Raw genomic sequence first — 16,790 nt, 5'->3', positions numbered from 1 at the left:
TTATTCTGCAAATCAAAGTCATCAATGTCCATAAAGCCCAGATGATATGTATATCTACCCCAAGATTCCTCTGAAGGATTCTCCATCGGATGAGAGCATGGATGGATACTTTCTGACATGTCAGATGATGAATGCTGTGTAGTCAACATAGGACACGTCACATGAAGACTTAATGTCATGCTAACATAACTTACATCAAGGGGTGGTGACTGGACCTACCTTCTAGTTCTCCTTGAATTCTGATTGGTGGGTTGTTCTCATTTTTCTAAGCAATTGAAAGATTAGGATCTAGGAATAGCAGCCAGTCACATTTATTCTAAAGGATAATTTGATTCTGGAATCTTTTTACAAGCTCTGTTTCTACCCGTTGCCTTTAAATAGACTATTCTGACAGTTTGCTTGGTTATCAAGATAAAGACTGTCATCTGAGGTAAAATTTTCCATGTTTTTCTCTGAAGCAGCATATACTACCTAACGCCAATACTAATAATGTAACCAATTTTGTTGTATGCAATGAAAAATTATCCTTTCACCAAAAAGGGTTTTATTGGTAATGTTCTTATATTTCTATATTGAAAATATTCTTGATAGGCATTCCCATATTTCTTAAAAACATAGACATTATCCTAGATTATCCAACACAGAGATAAAACTACCAACAGATGTTTATAAAATTTTACAACCCAGGTATGAGACGATGCCTACTACTGCTTCCTCCATTTTCAGAATTGGAAGCACACTCAGGGCTACAATGCACTTCAAAAGGAGCCAGTTGGGATGTGAATTCAAGTTGGCTGGATGTGGAAATCTACATTAAACGAGTCTGTCTACCCTCTCCTGTGCCCAGAAGATGCTGATGACAACTGAGGGGGGGATGTGAGACAGGCCTGGGTGCTGGCTGTTGGATAAAGTTTGTGCATTCATTCTCCTATTAACCATTTGCTTTCCGAGCACCATATGGAAAGGACTCAGACTTGGCAGTCCAAGTACACTACATTAGTACTTACTCCAGCCCCTTACCCTGACTTACTTTATGCTTTCTGTGACTCTGTGGTATGGGAGCTTTTAGAGCAAAGCTTCATGAGTTAACTTTTCCCACATTAAAAAAAAAAAAAAAAAAAAAAAAAAAAAACCAACAGCTTTAATGTCATCTTTTGCTTTAATAAATAATGAATTAAAGCAGGAATGTTAAAATGACAGGTTTTCAACTTCTCTAAAGTGACAGGTTTTCAGCTTTTGTAACTATATATTCTCTCAAAATCATGGCTAGCACTTTCATTTGGCCTGTTGGTTTTGAATAATAAATTATTTTTCTAAGCCTAAAACAACATTGAATGAAATGCATTAATAATGAAACAATGGTTTGATATCAACTCTTAAGTGCTTCAGTTTTTCAATTTTGAGACTAGAGACATTGATAAAATATAATACTTGTTTTCCAGATATGGCTCAGTGAGCCATACCAACATCATCTTTGAATAGAGAGAAGCCACAAAGGTGAGCTGCACCCTGCAGGTGGGAGAGCCAATCCACCACCTTATTGTGAATTTGCCAAATTAGGTCACAAACAGGTCACTCCTCTTTCATAAGCTCTATTTCAATTTTTTTTTAAATCACCCAAATCCAGAAACCCAGGCCAGTCACTAAGAGAAGTTGCAAATTAACTTATACTACTACAAACATTTTCTAAATGCCAAACTGATAACTTACTTGAGGAAAGATGTGAGAGAGGTAAACAGCAGAGGCAGGAACTCTGCTTTTTCTTCATCTTCTTTTAAAATAAAAGTACTGCAACCCTTACTTTCGATTGTTTTACAGCTCAATTGATAAGGTGTGTTCTTTTTTTTTTTGTTCAAGAAAATTTAAAAGCAACTAATTTAAATATGCAAAATTATCTTGAGTTGTTCATACGTGAACTTAAAAGCCGTGCAACACAGGAAAATTAAGTAATTATGCCTCCAAGTTATTTACTGCAATTAAGCTCATTTATCATATGCAAATTAGTGCAAACTGGTCTCATTAGTTACTAAATTACTCAATATGAGCTGAACAATGTAGCACTCCAGTTTGTAATGAAAAATCCCTGTAGAGGCAAGCAGTATCAATTAAGCTAATTTGCATATGCAAATATATTCACTAACTTTCTCTTTTTCTATATTTAGTTTTACATTTTCTTACCATTCCAGATCATACCAAGACTGTGGGGTCATTCACCTCTCTCAACTTACCCTATCGAAACTGAAGAAATTAATCCAGAATGCCTTTATTATTAGAAATCATTTTATGTTAGCATTTATGTCCAGGAAGATACCACCTCACTACGAACAATCAGGACTGAGGATGTAGGTTTCCCACAGATCTTTGTTTGATACTTAGAGGTTCCAGTAAAACAAAGATGACATTCTGCCTCATCAATAAAGCAGTATACCTAATGTCACTCTCAACAAGTCCCTTTGAAAACGTGACTCCCAGAGGAAGCTGGAATGCTGACTAAGCAGCCAGCACCTGAACACAATCATAGTTTGTCTATTTGTATTAGTTTTTGGTACACTGCAGGTTTAATCACTTTCTTCTCCTTAGATATCTGATCAGGTGCTTTTTGTTTTTGTTTGATGTGTATGGGTATGCCCTGGTTTGTGGAGGCCAGTGGCCCACACTGGGTACCTTCTTCCATCAATCACTTCCTTGTGGTTTGAGGCAAGTTCTCTCCTTGAACCTGGAGCTGGCCATTACGCTAGGCTGGTTAGCCAGCCAGGTCGCAGAGATTCTCCTGCCTGCCTTCCCAAGAACTAGGATTACAGTTGTGTGTCATCATCCCCAGGTGTTCACGAGTTCTGGGGATGACACTCAGGTCCACATGCTTGTGTTGCAACATTTAGTGACAGCCATTTACCAGCCTCTTGCTCAGATTTTTGACTTGTATTAGTAGACCTTTTAATCTTCTTTGCTGAAATGAAGGAGACTGAAAGAGTGTTCAACCACAACAGTGTGATTATCATCTGCCCATCCTCAACACTGCTGTAAGTGTCTGTCTATGTCTCCATAGTATTTTTTTCCACCAGAATCCTTAGTTTTTCCTCTGTGATTAGCTGATCTCTGAGTGTAAAATAGTACTGTAACTAAAAGTACTTAGATTATAACAAAGACACACACACACACACACACACACACACACACACACACACTTTTCCTTATGACATCTGCCACTTAAAAAAAAACTTTTCTGGCAGAAAACCATATGTTCGCATTTGTCTAACAATTCTTTAAGATGGACCAATTAATCATGATTCTGGTGCATTCTATTATCTAAACTTCAAAGCAAGGAAAACAATTGGAATATAAATCCTGAATTAGTTTATTCTAGACCTGTTCCACAACATCCTCTGCCAAAAGCACAGGTTCTTCATTTACTTGAAGCAAGAGTACCCTGCTTTTCCAGGTGCTAGGTTTGATTTTATTGTCTTAATATTTATAGGTGAGGATAGCAATATTAATATGGAACATGAAAAAGCAATATCACAACAACAGTGACATAAACATTATTTACAGAGTAAAAAAAAAGCAAACCCTCTGCTAAGAATATACAGATAATTAAAGCATTCCATTCATAATTCTGGCACCTGAGGGAAAGCTATTCCAGTGGTTAATTTTATGACTTGCAAATATGATATTTGGTATCTTGTGTTGTGTTAATTTTGATGAAGTGAAATGTAAATATTCAGCCTGGTCCCTATCTTGGAAGAATAAAAAGAAACAGCATTTGTACTTTAAAAAATCCTTACTCATTTGTGTGTGTGTGTGTGTGTGTGTGTGTGTGTGGTGTGTGTGTGTGTGTGTGTGTGTGTGTGTGTGTGTGTGTGTGTGTGTGTGTGTGTAGGTCAGAGGATACTCTGTAAAGGGCCTTTCTCTCCGTCCACCTCTACCTGGGTTCTGGGGATTGAACTCACATTGCCAGGCTCGAGCAGCAGGCACCCTTTACCTGATGAGCTGCCTCAAGAGAGCCCGCTTGTACTTCCTTATGGGAAGGAAAGCATAACGAAGAACAATATACCCAAAGAGAATTAGAAAAGCAGGAGCCGAATTCATAGTCACATGCATGTTTTTGGTAAAGGTCTCTGTAACGACCTCCCAGAGTGCTGGGTGGGACTCTTCCTTGACCTGCCATAAAATATGCACTCTTCAGCTTCCAACACGTGTTTTCCCATCTATCTCATAAAAGTCAAAGAAACTACACGTCTTGACTTGGGCTCCTTCACAGCCTCACACTTGCAGGGCTGACATCCCATGAGCCTGTAATTGTCCCACGGATGATGCTTCAGTCCTAAAGACGCTTGAAAACTGCAGGTTCCCTGGGTCTATTCTAGTGGTGGCCATCAGTGGTAGGGCTCTGTGCACAGGGGCCCTTGAGGTACACACCACACAACACCTGCCCTTAATCTTGCCTGCATGTGCCAGCACTGAACCATCAGACACAACAATCTGACATGCTGAGAGAAGGGGGCGGGGAATTTCACAGAACAAAATCATCACACAGTTTAGAATTTTTCCCTTTACAAATTTTACTGATTTGATCAAATTTTAAGAAAGTACACAAAGTATTTTTCCTGAAAGAACATACAGTTTATTATATTAACATATTAATATTATTTAATATTGTATTATATATGACTATAGTTATAAATAATTAATGTTAATAACTGTATTAATATAATATTAAATATTAATTCAATACTGATATATTCAAAGCATTTATTTCCTTGACAGCATGGACACACCCAAAACAAAATAAAGCAGCCTTTCTTCATCTCTAAAGCCCATGAGGTACTTGGTCTATATTTAAATGAAACGGCCACGGACCCAGGTAGCACAGAGGTTTGGCACGTGATGAAGTCACAGGCATTTCCTGAACTCCACACTGGCATTTTGAAGTGACCTCACCCCTACAATTTCATCAGTTTCCTACTTCACTCTAGCTATAAATATCTTAACTCTCCCCTTTTAGTATCACTGTGTTTTAGACTGCCTTTATTGTTTTCTGGGTACCATCTTAACCTTGTGGCAGTATCCTGGATCCAGATTCAACTCTGGTTCCCAAATAGACATGGGCTTGAGTTATTTAACTTTCCTATGCCTTAGCTCCCTCACACTCTAAAAATGTTCATAATCATGGCAATATATATATATATATATATATATATATATACACATATATATGCATATACACATACATATGTATGCATATAAAATGAGCACTCGATGACATAGAAAATGGAAGTTAGCATAATATATGAGACTAGCAAAATTTCAATACATTCATGCTATTACCCACCTGGACTACACTTTTGTAATTGAAACACACACACACACACACACACACACACACACACACACACACACACACACAGGAGTGCACATTTGTGCCCACAACAGTTGGTATTTGCAGTAGAAATTTTTAGTTACATTCAAAATATCCAGTGCCAGGAAACTGATTAAATAAACTGTGAAACATTCACATGATGTTTGCCTGATATATGGATATCAATGAAAATGATTCAGTGCAGGTAGATGATACGAATATGAGATATTTATTGCATAAAGAAGGACAGAAATAGAGTTAGTTTCCAATACTCAAAAAGTGCTTGCTCCTTGAACCTTAACATACAAACATATTTTCACCACATGCAAAACTATTTTACCTGGACTTCACTTTCTTGGCTGTCATTCGACTCGACCATAACCATCGAGATTCTCATCCTTCCTCCCTGGACCTTGTTAGGCTTTCCTTCCATGCCTCATCCTTCTATGCAATGAGTGTTTATCTTACTGAAGGACTTATCCTCACCTACCTGGGGGTTGTTAGAATTCCTTTCTTTAGCAAGATCAAATCCTGCCTCTGCCTCCTCCTGTCTCTTCTTTCCCTTGCCTCCCATCTGACCAACCACATGTAGCAGAGATGCCTTTTCTAATTCTCTTTTCCCTCCAGATCACTTCTACAGGTCTTCAATCCATCCCTCGATAATAATTATCGGCCATCTATGTTCTACTGATTTTGAATTCCCAGTCCCCTTTCAACCCTAGGCTCCACAGCGCTTTAAACTAAGATTGTGCCTAGAATTTCAACTCCTTTCCTAGTATCAGCTCTGCTTTTTGAGAGAAAATGTCTTCCAAAAACCCTAAGGAAAGGGATCATCGGGTAAGGTTACCTTAACCTATAGGGTCTGTCTGTTATCAACCCTGTCACATTCATTTATCCGTAATGTCCATGTGCCAATGACGGTCTCAGTTCTATACTTTCCTGTCCATCCACAGGGCTCTACCTCAGAGACATCTTCACTCTCTGTCTTGGGCTATTTTATCAGGTTCTAACAACTCCCAAACTCCTAGATACTGTGTTTTGATAAGCCTAAACCTTTCCTTGTTCCTTCTTGCATAAACATCTTCCCCACAGGATCCTCACTATTTAGAGAAGGGAATTTGCACCTCCCAGGTTAGCTCAGTGGCCTGGTAACACGTCGTTTGTATGATTTCTCCACCTTCACCATTCAATGCGCTTCTTGCTCAAGTGAGCCGACCATCACATCAAACATCACAACAGTTCTTCAAATGAGACCTACGAGCATTTGCCTGCATCTCTTTGCCTCTCATGTTGCCTTTGGTTGGAATGTTATTCTACTGTCTCTGCCTAATAAACTGCTCATTTATCAACAACTTTGAGATCCCATCTTTGATGTCTTATGGACAAATTAGAACTTGGCTCGTTCAGATTCCTACTATACTCATCCACTGTAACATTTCTCATTTTATGAAGCTTATTCCCTTCCTTTAAATGAATGTAAGCTAATTCAAAACAACAGCCCCATGTAGTGAATTTTGTATTTCTGTTCAATGTTTGACACTCTGGTGGGATGGTAAATTACTATAAATCATAAGGCCAGGGATCACACCCATCATCTGAATGCCAGAGGTTTTGTTAACTATTTGCAAGGTATGGGAGTGTCAGAAAGGAAGGAAGAATCTTTCTCCAGATTCCACCAATTCATGAGTCTACCAGAGATCTTTTCCAAACAAAATGTATGAAGCCATCTTAAGCTTTTGCAACACCGATACTTTGTTGGCTGTGGTACTGACACTCATCTGTGGATGACAGGATTTCCTTGCTAGTTGGGCAGATAACTAAAGAGAACTTGACAAGGGCTCTTCTTGCTATGACCACCCCTAAGTCTAGTACTGTAAAGTTCTGCGCAGATCCTTACATTGTTCTTCGACTCACAACCACCATGTTAAAAATCAAATGATATGAGAAGCTCTCATTTCCAAGGCAATTTTAAGTCCCGATAATTCACCTGTGCTTGAGTATCTTACCTTGATGGTATTTATCAAGCCACCCATCTATCCCCTTAAACCCAATATCTCCAAACAGTTCACATGTGGTCAGGTGCATCTGGGACCTTTATGATAAGAGAATTTTTTTTTAACTTTAATCTTCATTCATTCCCTTTTTCCCACTATGCTCCAAGGACACTGTCTATATAGTATTGCTTTATTGAGTACTTCCAATACACAGACAGGGCAGTACTGTCTTCTTTAAGTTATGTGTTCTCCAGTTTCTCTGGGTTCTTCGCTGCTCTTCATGTAACATGATATCTAGGTCATGCTCATGACTGTGCTCAGTCTCCCCCAAGTAACACCCAGCTATAAAGGCTTCTCTTACAGTGTGGTGTCTAAGGACAATATAAACCAACCAAAAGTAATGAGAAACCAACAGTCTCCTCTTCAAGCCCTTGTTCTCTAAGTAAAGCATGGTGTTGAGCGGGTACTTGGGATAGTCCCCTATATGGGGTGTTTACACCAAATTGCAATCAGTACAAACTCGTATTGTTCCATTAGTTTTAAATTATTGCAACTTCTAAATTACACCCCTGTAAAGGACTTTGAACTCAGAAAACAATAATCTAGAGCTACTGTCTGAACTACTCTCTCAATGACTAAGTCTCAATGACTAAGACTGAATGTATCAGAATCTAAGTAGCAACAGCCCTGTATCACAAAGGAATCTAATAATATATTTGTTCTAGACTATATAGAACATGTAATAGAGATCCCAATCCTGAACAAATCATGTACATGAGAGAAAAAGATAAAAATCAGAAGGTCTAAAGAGAAATGTGATCCTTTCTGTATCCTTAAAATGAACCTGGAGTTACTGTGAAGGTAACTCTAAATACGTACGCAGCTTCCATTATGGTTGCTCAAGAAACACCCCTTCTGAGATAATAATAGATATTAATGAGAATCAGAAACAGAATATTCTGGCAAAATTAAGGCAAGACACTGCAGTGCCTTAAATTTTCAACTGTAGGCTATGATTTTTCACACAACAAAATTCTTGCAGGAGGCCTGTGAGAGAACATATTTCTTTCCTTTACCCAGCAGACTTGGTAAATCTAGGTGGAGATGGAGAATATTTTCTTTGAATACACATGGGGGCAGGATTCCCAAGTTATCAGTCAAGGGACTAGAGAACTAACAGCTGTGACTACACCTGGCTTTTCTCAAGAAGAAATTTGGAATGTATTCCTAGTGTACAAAATTTAGGGGGATAACCTTCTAGATCCAATGCTACTTAGGGCCATCTTCTGGCTATTCATTTGCTTAGTTCTGAATGGATAAGAATCTAGAAAGCGTCACAACATCTTCTAAATGTTATTCTGGACAACGTGGAACAGTGATCCAAGGGTGAAGGTGGATGCAATAAACAGATGGTATAATCTTAAGATGATAGTAAGACAGTTAAGTAAAATGCTCAGCCAGGGATTGATTTTCTTCTGCACTAGAGAACTAGAGCCTCATCCTAGTACCTTTCCCATTTATTTATCATGAAATGTGCCAGCAAAACCAATTATTATTAGAGCCCCTTACTTAAATAGAGGCTTAAAAATTCACACTAAGCAATTTTCTAATTTGAGGAGGCAAACATTGGGACTGGAAGCATTTAACAAATACAAACTCAAGCAAAGAACTGAAGTTTGACGACACACACACACACAAATGCCACAGCACTTTCACAACAAAACTCTGCTCTTTGGAAAGCAATATGTAGCTCAGAGGACACACACATGATCACTCTGGGAACAGCCCGTCACTACACACTGTGCATCAGCTGAGTACAATTCATCTAAATTATTACAGCACAGATAATACTTGCCCTCCCTTTCTCATTAATTTTCTCTCAAGGAATGGCTTTCTAAAAAGGAAAAAAAAAACCAAATTCATAAGAATTTGTGAATTCCAGGATAAAGTAACAGTAATCAAATATGTATCAGAAATTAAAAACATGGACAAGAAGATTATGAGATTTTCTTGATAAGATGGAAGGAAGATGTTTTAGGGGTACCTGCAAAATGTGGCTTCCCAGATGTGCTTCAAATACTTCAATGGCTAACGCGCTGGGGCTCCGCCTTCGCTGTGCACCTATAACTTGAAAGAAAAGAGAGAGAGAAGAAGAAGAAGAAAAACAGTTGAGTTGGAGTTCTGATGTCAAATTTTCAGCTTAATCTCCCTCCATTTGCATTACCACTCCTTACAGCATCAGTGAGTTCTGGAAGAAACACTACCCACTGTCCCTTTGGGTTCTGAGCTGTTTGAACCTAAGTATAAGTTTCGTCTGGATATCAGTATCTACAAACTTCAAACACACAAGCAAAAACTCAAAACACTCCAGACTTAAAATTTTACCTTTTAGATAGTTTTTCCTATACTGAGGTAAAAACACACAAATGTTCATATTTCTTCAGAACAAATGAATATAGTTTTTCCCAAAAACTATGGCATTGCTATTTTTAAGTATAAGTAGCAATAGTCCCAACCTCCACTCCATGCCAGAGCAAGATAAACTCTAAAATCCCAAACAGGACACATCTAGTATTTTTTAATATGTAAGTTCATCACAACTTACAAAGAGTCATGTGTCAGAGGACAGAGTTTCTTTAAGGGGCATTTACACTGGTGAGATGTGTCAAGAAGAGTGGGTTCCATATCTCTGAGTACTCATGTGACTATTCTACAAAGCCAGCAAGCAGTTCCGATGGATCCTGGTCCGCACACACTTCCATCAGTGGCTGTCTCTGGTCTGGAGATGCCAATCATCACTGTTCTCCTTCTTGAGGGGCAGCCTGCTGGGTGGCACCTGCCACTCCAAGAGACCTCATAACAAACATGCACTTCCAACACAGACACAGCATGGATGGAACCCCAAACTGAGGGTTCTTTCTTTCCAGTATTTTAAATGTGCAGTGCCAGCTCGCTGTTCTATGGGGTGTTTATTCTTTCTTCTAGATCCTCAAGTATTGTAAACACCTGTTTGCTTTACAGAGTTTTAAGAAAGGACTTGTTTAGAGCTCTTCTACATTTCTGACAAGAAAGATTCTCCATGATCGTCCTGCTTCTTCACACCCAGGTACTAAGAGGAAACAAAGTCGAAAGCCCTTGCTTCCTCACAGCTAAAGCCTCTTTCAGCTGGTGGACAAGACAGTTCTGTCAATCGGCCTAGAGGAATGCCACTTCATTTTGGTTGCCACATCAATCGCTCCTAACGAGAGCTGAGTAGGGTTACAACACAAATGCACACAATTACTGTGCCGTGTAGACACAGGAAGCCTACTCTAATTACCAAGAGGACATATCTGAAAGGCACTTTGAAAATAGCATGAGTGCCAAGTGCCAGTGCTGCTACAAGAGAAAAGGGAAGGAGACATTTTCTCAATGGAAAAATGTATAAAATATAATTGAAGAGTGATGATTATTAAAGAATATTCCAGCTGGAAACTCGAGTCCCATATCCCTGTTTCCTTCAGAAGTAAAACATACAACTAATAATTTTCAAATGGGGAGAAATCTCATTTCTTTGCTGAGATTAATCTTTATCATAGGTGCAGACATAGGATTTTACTTTTTCATATTTAAATACATTTAAGTAGCACTGCTGTGTATGTGTGTGCATGTGCTTCTGATTAATTTTCTATTCTAACATGCACATTCCTCCCTTCAAAACTCCTTTGGCATTTTTGATAATGCAGCTGTCTTGCTGAATACTGTTTTCAGTCTCCGGAGTGCTAATTGCACATTATGGTAGCTTGGTGTGAATGATCCCACATGAATAAAATCTGCAGCTTTTTTTTTTTTAAGATTATGGGGATGGGTGGTTTTTAGGAGGGAGAAGGGGAGAGCTGAAAAACTTCTAAAATGTCCACTCCCTTTTAGAGGCAGTAATTATGATTCAGAGTTTATTAATAGTTCAGAATTGGGGGAGATTTTCGATCACAAGCCGTGAAATAAATAACTGCATGCCATTTAAAGTAGGATTAATGTTGGACTTCAGATAACAGAAAGTATTCTATGAATAACTCAATAAGGTGGGACTGAAAGTACCAGAGCCAGTGACTTGAGAGAGCCCTCCAGCTTCCCAGGGAATGTAAGGAAGCCTTTATTTACTAGAAGGCCCACAAGACAAGCTCTAGCAACAGCAGATGGCAGCTCAAATGCTTCTAGAAGCCCCAGAAACAGTTGTCTTGAATAATGCACAGGGATTATGCAAGCCTGGCTTCCGCTGGCCTTTCTCTTCCTGCCTTTCCTTCACCAGTGCTCAGGTTGTTCTACAAAAGGATGTCTTCATCAGGTCTCACATCCTTGACTCTGACCCAAGCAGTTATTCTTTGTTCTCCAAATCCTCCGGAAGCCTCAGCGTGCATCCCAGCACAAGCTAGCACAATATCCCAGTATTCTGGAAGTGGTTTCATGCTATTCTACTCAATGGCGTTTTTATGACGCTGGAACTCCTCTTGATTTATCTGTTTTGCACTTATGCAGGTGATGTGGGGCTGTAATGACAGCTCCTAATTTTACAGCCAACATAAATATGTTAAACAGGAGCCCATTACGCCCCTGGTAGGAGCCCTGCTTTAACTCTGGCATTATTGGTAACTGAATAGATGTTAAATATGGACTTCTCCTGCACATCTCCTTTGGTACTCCCCATTTTGAGAATTGGTAGACTTACAATGCTGGGACAATGGAAACAGTTATTCTATTTTTTCCTGCATTAATATCACTGTGTTTGCAGAGTATCATGAATGCCAAGAGGACTAAAGGGCATGACCTCAGTGAGGTCTACTGTCTTTAGCACGGTAACCTGCTTGGTGAATATGTCCCTGTCTCTTCGCTTCTAAAAGGTTACACTTTCCAAGTTCCTTTGGTAGCTCCCACACAACCTAGTGCCAAGGTACTAGACTTATTTTTCATTCCACCTGCTGATAAACTTCATTTATCAGTTTATTTAGTTAAGTGACTACTTTTTGAAATTGAAAGAGCACTAAATTCATAAAAACACTCATAAGCAGAACATTACTAAATAAATGGAGACCACTTTCCATTGTCTGTGAAGACTGCCACTAACTCACAGAAAGGAGAGATGAGTAGTCTGAACAGCATATATGAACGGTTCAAAGAAAGCAAGCACACCATATACTTCAACCTAAAACTCTCTTCAACATCTGCTTAAGTGCCCACTGGATGCTGAGAATCTCTAACTTGGAAGTGGGACTAGTGTTGGGACTCCGTTAACAAATACAAGAAAATCTGTTGCTTAAGACTGGGCCCAGCATAAAATTATCCTTAAAAAAGCACCATTATCTCATATTTTATAAAGGCTGAAAAGGAAGCACCCAGAGTTTTAGAGCTTTCAAAAGGAAGAAATGTACAGGGGAAAGCATTTTTTCAAAGAAATTAACTTAGGAAATCCTGGTCTTATGTTTCAGAAATCCCTAGAGATGTGAGAAGCTGTGAGGACGAGGCACTTGGCCCAGCTCTCATCAGAAGGTAGAAGGCATCCGGGGAAACCAGTTTAAAACACAGACTTAAAAAATTAGTTTTGCCCCTCAAGAATGTCAGCCAAAATATTCCACTCTGGATCCTGCTATAACCACACGTGGTGCTCCCTAAGAATTAATTCTGTGCAATAAAAAAACAACCCTCTGTCAAAAATATACCCCACCTGTCCAGTCATGTTCTGAACTGGTGCTCCATGCCTCCAGGGATAAAGTGAGGAAGGCTGGGGATTAGCACTCAGTGGGAGTTTGACCTATTCAGCCAAAAGGTCAACTTGCCATGGAAGAATCCATTAGAAGTAGAAACAGGACAGCTCAGTAGACACACATAATGAAAGGAGAGAAGTCCTGGGCTCTGGTTGCCTTGAGGCCTGCTTTGCCCTTTTCCTCCCCAGCCCTCTGCATGCAGGGCCCTCACCAGCACAGTTCATAATGCAAGGGGCAACCACAGGCAGAGAGCTGCAGAGAGCCTGCTGCCAAAGAAGGGTTCACTCAAGAAAGGAGAAAGGTCTTCCACCGTGAAGAGTGTCACACAGGGAAAAGTAGGCTTTGGTTGACAAGAAGTTCATTTGAAGTCAATCTCACCCCATTTCCTAATTCAGTGACCCAGCTCCCAAGCCAATGCTGCCCTTAAGTTGAGAACTGGCAACCTCATAAGAATGGATTCCCCCCACCTGGGGAAAAGGCCAGCCTTGTGCCTGGCCACCTCCCAAGGCTGCCCTCTGAATCCTTCATGCATGGAGCAATCTCTGTTCCCACACTGAGTTTGGGGGAAGTGTGGCCCAAAGGACAAGCTTAAAGGCATCTGCAGACCTCACTCCCTGAGCTGTAGCACTTGGGCTCAGCAAAGCCAGGGTCTGGGAGAGAATGAAGGACAGAATGCTTAATGAGTCTTCCTATGGCTACCAGGAACAGAAAAGGGGTTTCCCTTGAAGAATCTCAATTAGTGGCCCACACAGGGGAGCCAGAAAAGCTTTTCTTGGGGTCTATAATAGTTTATAAGGTACAGATGTGTGTGTGTGTGTGTGTGTGTGTGTGGTCTGTCTGTCTGTGTGACTATTGAGAAATTCCACATCTTCATGTAACATTAGACAAAATTCTAAGTCTGAATGTAGCCCACACAGTTCTACCCAGGGCCTACAACCTCCTCCACTTCACTAGCCTCTTTGGTATTTTGAGTATGCCTTACACACAGGGAATTACCAGTTTGGAGAAAAGGCATGGGAACAGGGCTCAGTACCAGATTAACTCACAGCAGGACTATAACTAAAGCTGCAACTGAAAGGCCAAGTGCACTGTGAAAAACTCGTGGTGTTCTCAGGCTACACATCTGGCAAATATTGAAAACCAATACTCAGAAGGTTCTAGCAAAGTGCTCTCACCAAGATTAGTTGCTACCATTTAAAATTTAGGTCAGAGAAGAAAAATAGTTATTGCACTGTTAATCAGGTATTTGAAGGTCCAACTGAAAATAATTACAAGAGCTGGGCACGCTGGTATAAACCTTTAATCCTAGCACTCTGGAGGCAGAAGCAGAAAGATCTTTGAGTTTGAGGCCACCCTGATGTATATAGTGAGTGTCAGGATAGCCAAGGCTACATAGAGAGACACTGTCTCAAAAAATAAAAAATAAAAAATAAAATAAAAATAAGGGGCTATAAAGATAGCTCTGTGGTTTAGAACACTGGCTGTTCTTGCAGAGCACCCAGGTTTGGTTCTCAGCACCCACATGGTGGGTCAAAACTATCTTTAACTCCAGTTCCAGAGGATCTGATACCCTCTTCTGGCCTTCACTGGCACCAGGCATGCTTGGGATGCACATATGTACATATAGAACAAATACTCATACATATGAAATGAAATAAAATAAATAAACCTTAAAAAATTAAAAATAATTACAAGAAGAAAACTCTCCCTATATGCTGGAACTTATTTTTAAATTCACATTTCAATTTTCTTTTAAAGTTCATAATCTGAATCCCAGAACCTATCACACATTATAGAGTACTATCAATCCAGGAAAAAGAGATATTTAATCATCAGGAAATAATTGAAACTTTAAGCAGTCTTATGCTAATTGGAAAGCTCTCTGATGCAACACATTTAAATTTATTCCACATTTTAAGTATGGATTGAATGCATTGGGGAAATTTAAGTATGGGTTGAGTGCATTGAGAAAATGAGGGACAGTATGCCTGGAAGTTTTAGTGCTTGCCAATGGGTGGCTGAACTGGGAGGAAAGAAACCATGCTTGGTTTGCTTCCAACCACCACAGCATCAGGGAAATTCCCGTGTTTAAGAGGCCTGGCTAGTGAGGAGAATGGTACTACTTCTCACTTTCAGAACTGACTGTGTTCCTATGATGTCTGCAAAACTGCTTGCAATTTTCCGTTTCAAACTGGCATAGTATGAAGTGTGAAACGGCATCCAAATTCCCTGTCTCTCCTCACCAGGTTTTCCTATACTTGATCATCAACAGATTACAGCTTCATTGTGGTGGAAAGGCTCCCATTAAAATATTCCCTTCCCGCATCTCACTTCTCATTTCCACTGGAGGTGATAAGAGTTCCTTGGTAGGCATCGCAACACCTCTAGCTAACAAGATGATAAAATGGCCTTTGCCTAACAATCTGGGGGTTCCTACATGGATCGCTCATTGTAAGGTCCTCAGAAGGTCATTTACAGGGTGGTCAGCACTTGATGGGAGAACCTACGTTTTCCCTTGACAATGGAATTCTTAAGGCAGTAGCTGAAGCAGTGTTTGGAGTGACAGCACCTCAGGGCGCCCTTCACCATCAAAGTCTCTGCGGATGTATCCTCGGGGAAACACAGGCATGGTCCATAGCTGGGCTGAGCCCCAGGGCGTGAGGTACATGACAGGTTCCTTTAGAGATGCCAGGGGATACGAGAGAGGAGCAACCCTTCAAGATCATGGGTTTTGTTTGTTTGTTTGTGGTTGTTTTATTTTGAAACAGGGCTTCTCTGTGTAGCCCTGGCTATTCTGGCATCTCTCTGTAGCCCAGGCTGGCCTCGAACTCAGAGATCTGTCCTGCGTCTGTCTCCCAAGCGCTGGGATCAACGGTGTGTGCAACCAACCATAGCCCGGCTCAAGATCATGCTTTATCTTTCTAAGACCCCCAAAATAATTGCTACAAATTCTAAGAGAACTTTTTTTGATAAATTGTACTCATCACTCACTCACTACAATTTCACTTTTTAAATTATTTTAAAACAACTGCATGTGTAACTAAAATAAACATATACACACAATGTATATATATGGTACTGTTTATTAAGGACTTTCATCCAGAACTACTTAAAGGAAATCACAATGTTTCTGGGTATATTTACTGGCTTCATAAACTTGCTTTTGGATGTATTAGAGTTAACAATTCAATTCCTTCATACAATGGAGGAAATTAGAGTTTCTAAATTTTCATTACAAAATAAATACAAGGTTAAAAAAATCAATCAAACCAACAACCAATTCCTTCCTGTAGATTCCCAGAGATACAGCAAGTGTTGGGTTGCTCTCAACTTGGGGGAAGTTAAAAAGGGGCAACAGGATGAAGAAACAGGAGACAGGCTCTTGAGTTTTATTGCATATGAACTCAGCAGGATAATATGAACTCATTTATTCTAGCTCAGGGATACTGTAGCAAATACACCTTGAGCCTCTCTGGGAGACAGGCATTCTTCCTGACTCAGGACCTGACAATGACCCAGACAGAGTTCCCTGAGGGATGCAGACACATGTATTTGGGAAGAGCATATGGGTCATGTGGAAAGCTAGAGGCCTACACACCATCCTGACAGACTGTTACTCAGTTTCCTGTCCAGACATCAGCCTGTAGTTTAGACAGGTCTCTCATCTTGGATAAACTCCTCTTCTTAGGAGCACACCATGCT

The 16,790-nt window shown here is 39.9% G+C and overlaps 1 protein-coding gene across 8 annotated transcripts in view; it reads right to left on the bottom strand.

Annotated features, from left to right (window-relative positions):
- Positions 1-16,790, bottom strand: part of Npas3 (neuronal PAS domain protein 3) — an 850,947-nt gene that overhangs the window by 429,422 nt on the left and 404,735 nt on the right. For 6 of the 8 annotated variants that reach the window (XM_028869762.2, XM_037210972.1, XM_028869765.2 and 3 more), the window contains one exon: positions 9,395-9,471. In XM_028869762.2, the coding sequence (XP_028725595.1) occupies positions 9,395-9,471 (77 nt within the window). Of the gene's footprint in view, positions 1-9,394; positions 9,478-16,790 lie in introns of all 8 variants that reach the window. The other 2 variants (XM_028869764.2, XM_028869767.2) reach the window with 1 other exon arrangement.

The sequence above is a fragment of the Peromyscus leucopus genome, chromosome 14, assembly GCF_004664715.2.
Source record: "Peromyscus leucopus breed LL Stock chromosome 14, UCI_PerLeu_2.1, whole genome shotgun sequence".
Lineage (NCBI taxonomy): Eukaryota > Metazoa > Chordata > Mammalia > Rodentia > Cricetidae > Peromyscus > Peromyscus leucopus.
Note: the sequence above shows the minus strand (reverse complement) of the source record. Positions and strands in the feature narration are given on the sequence as shown.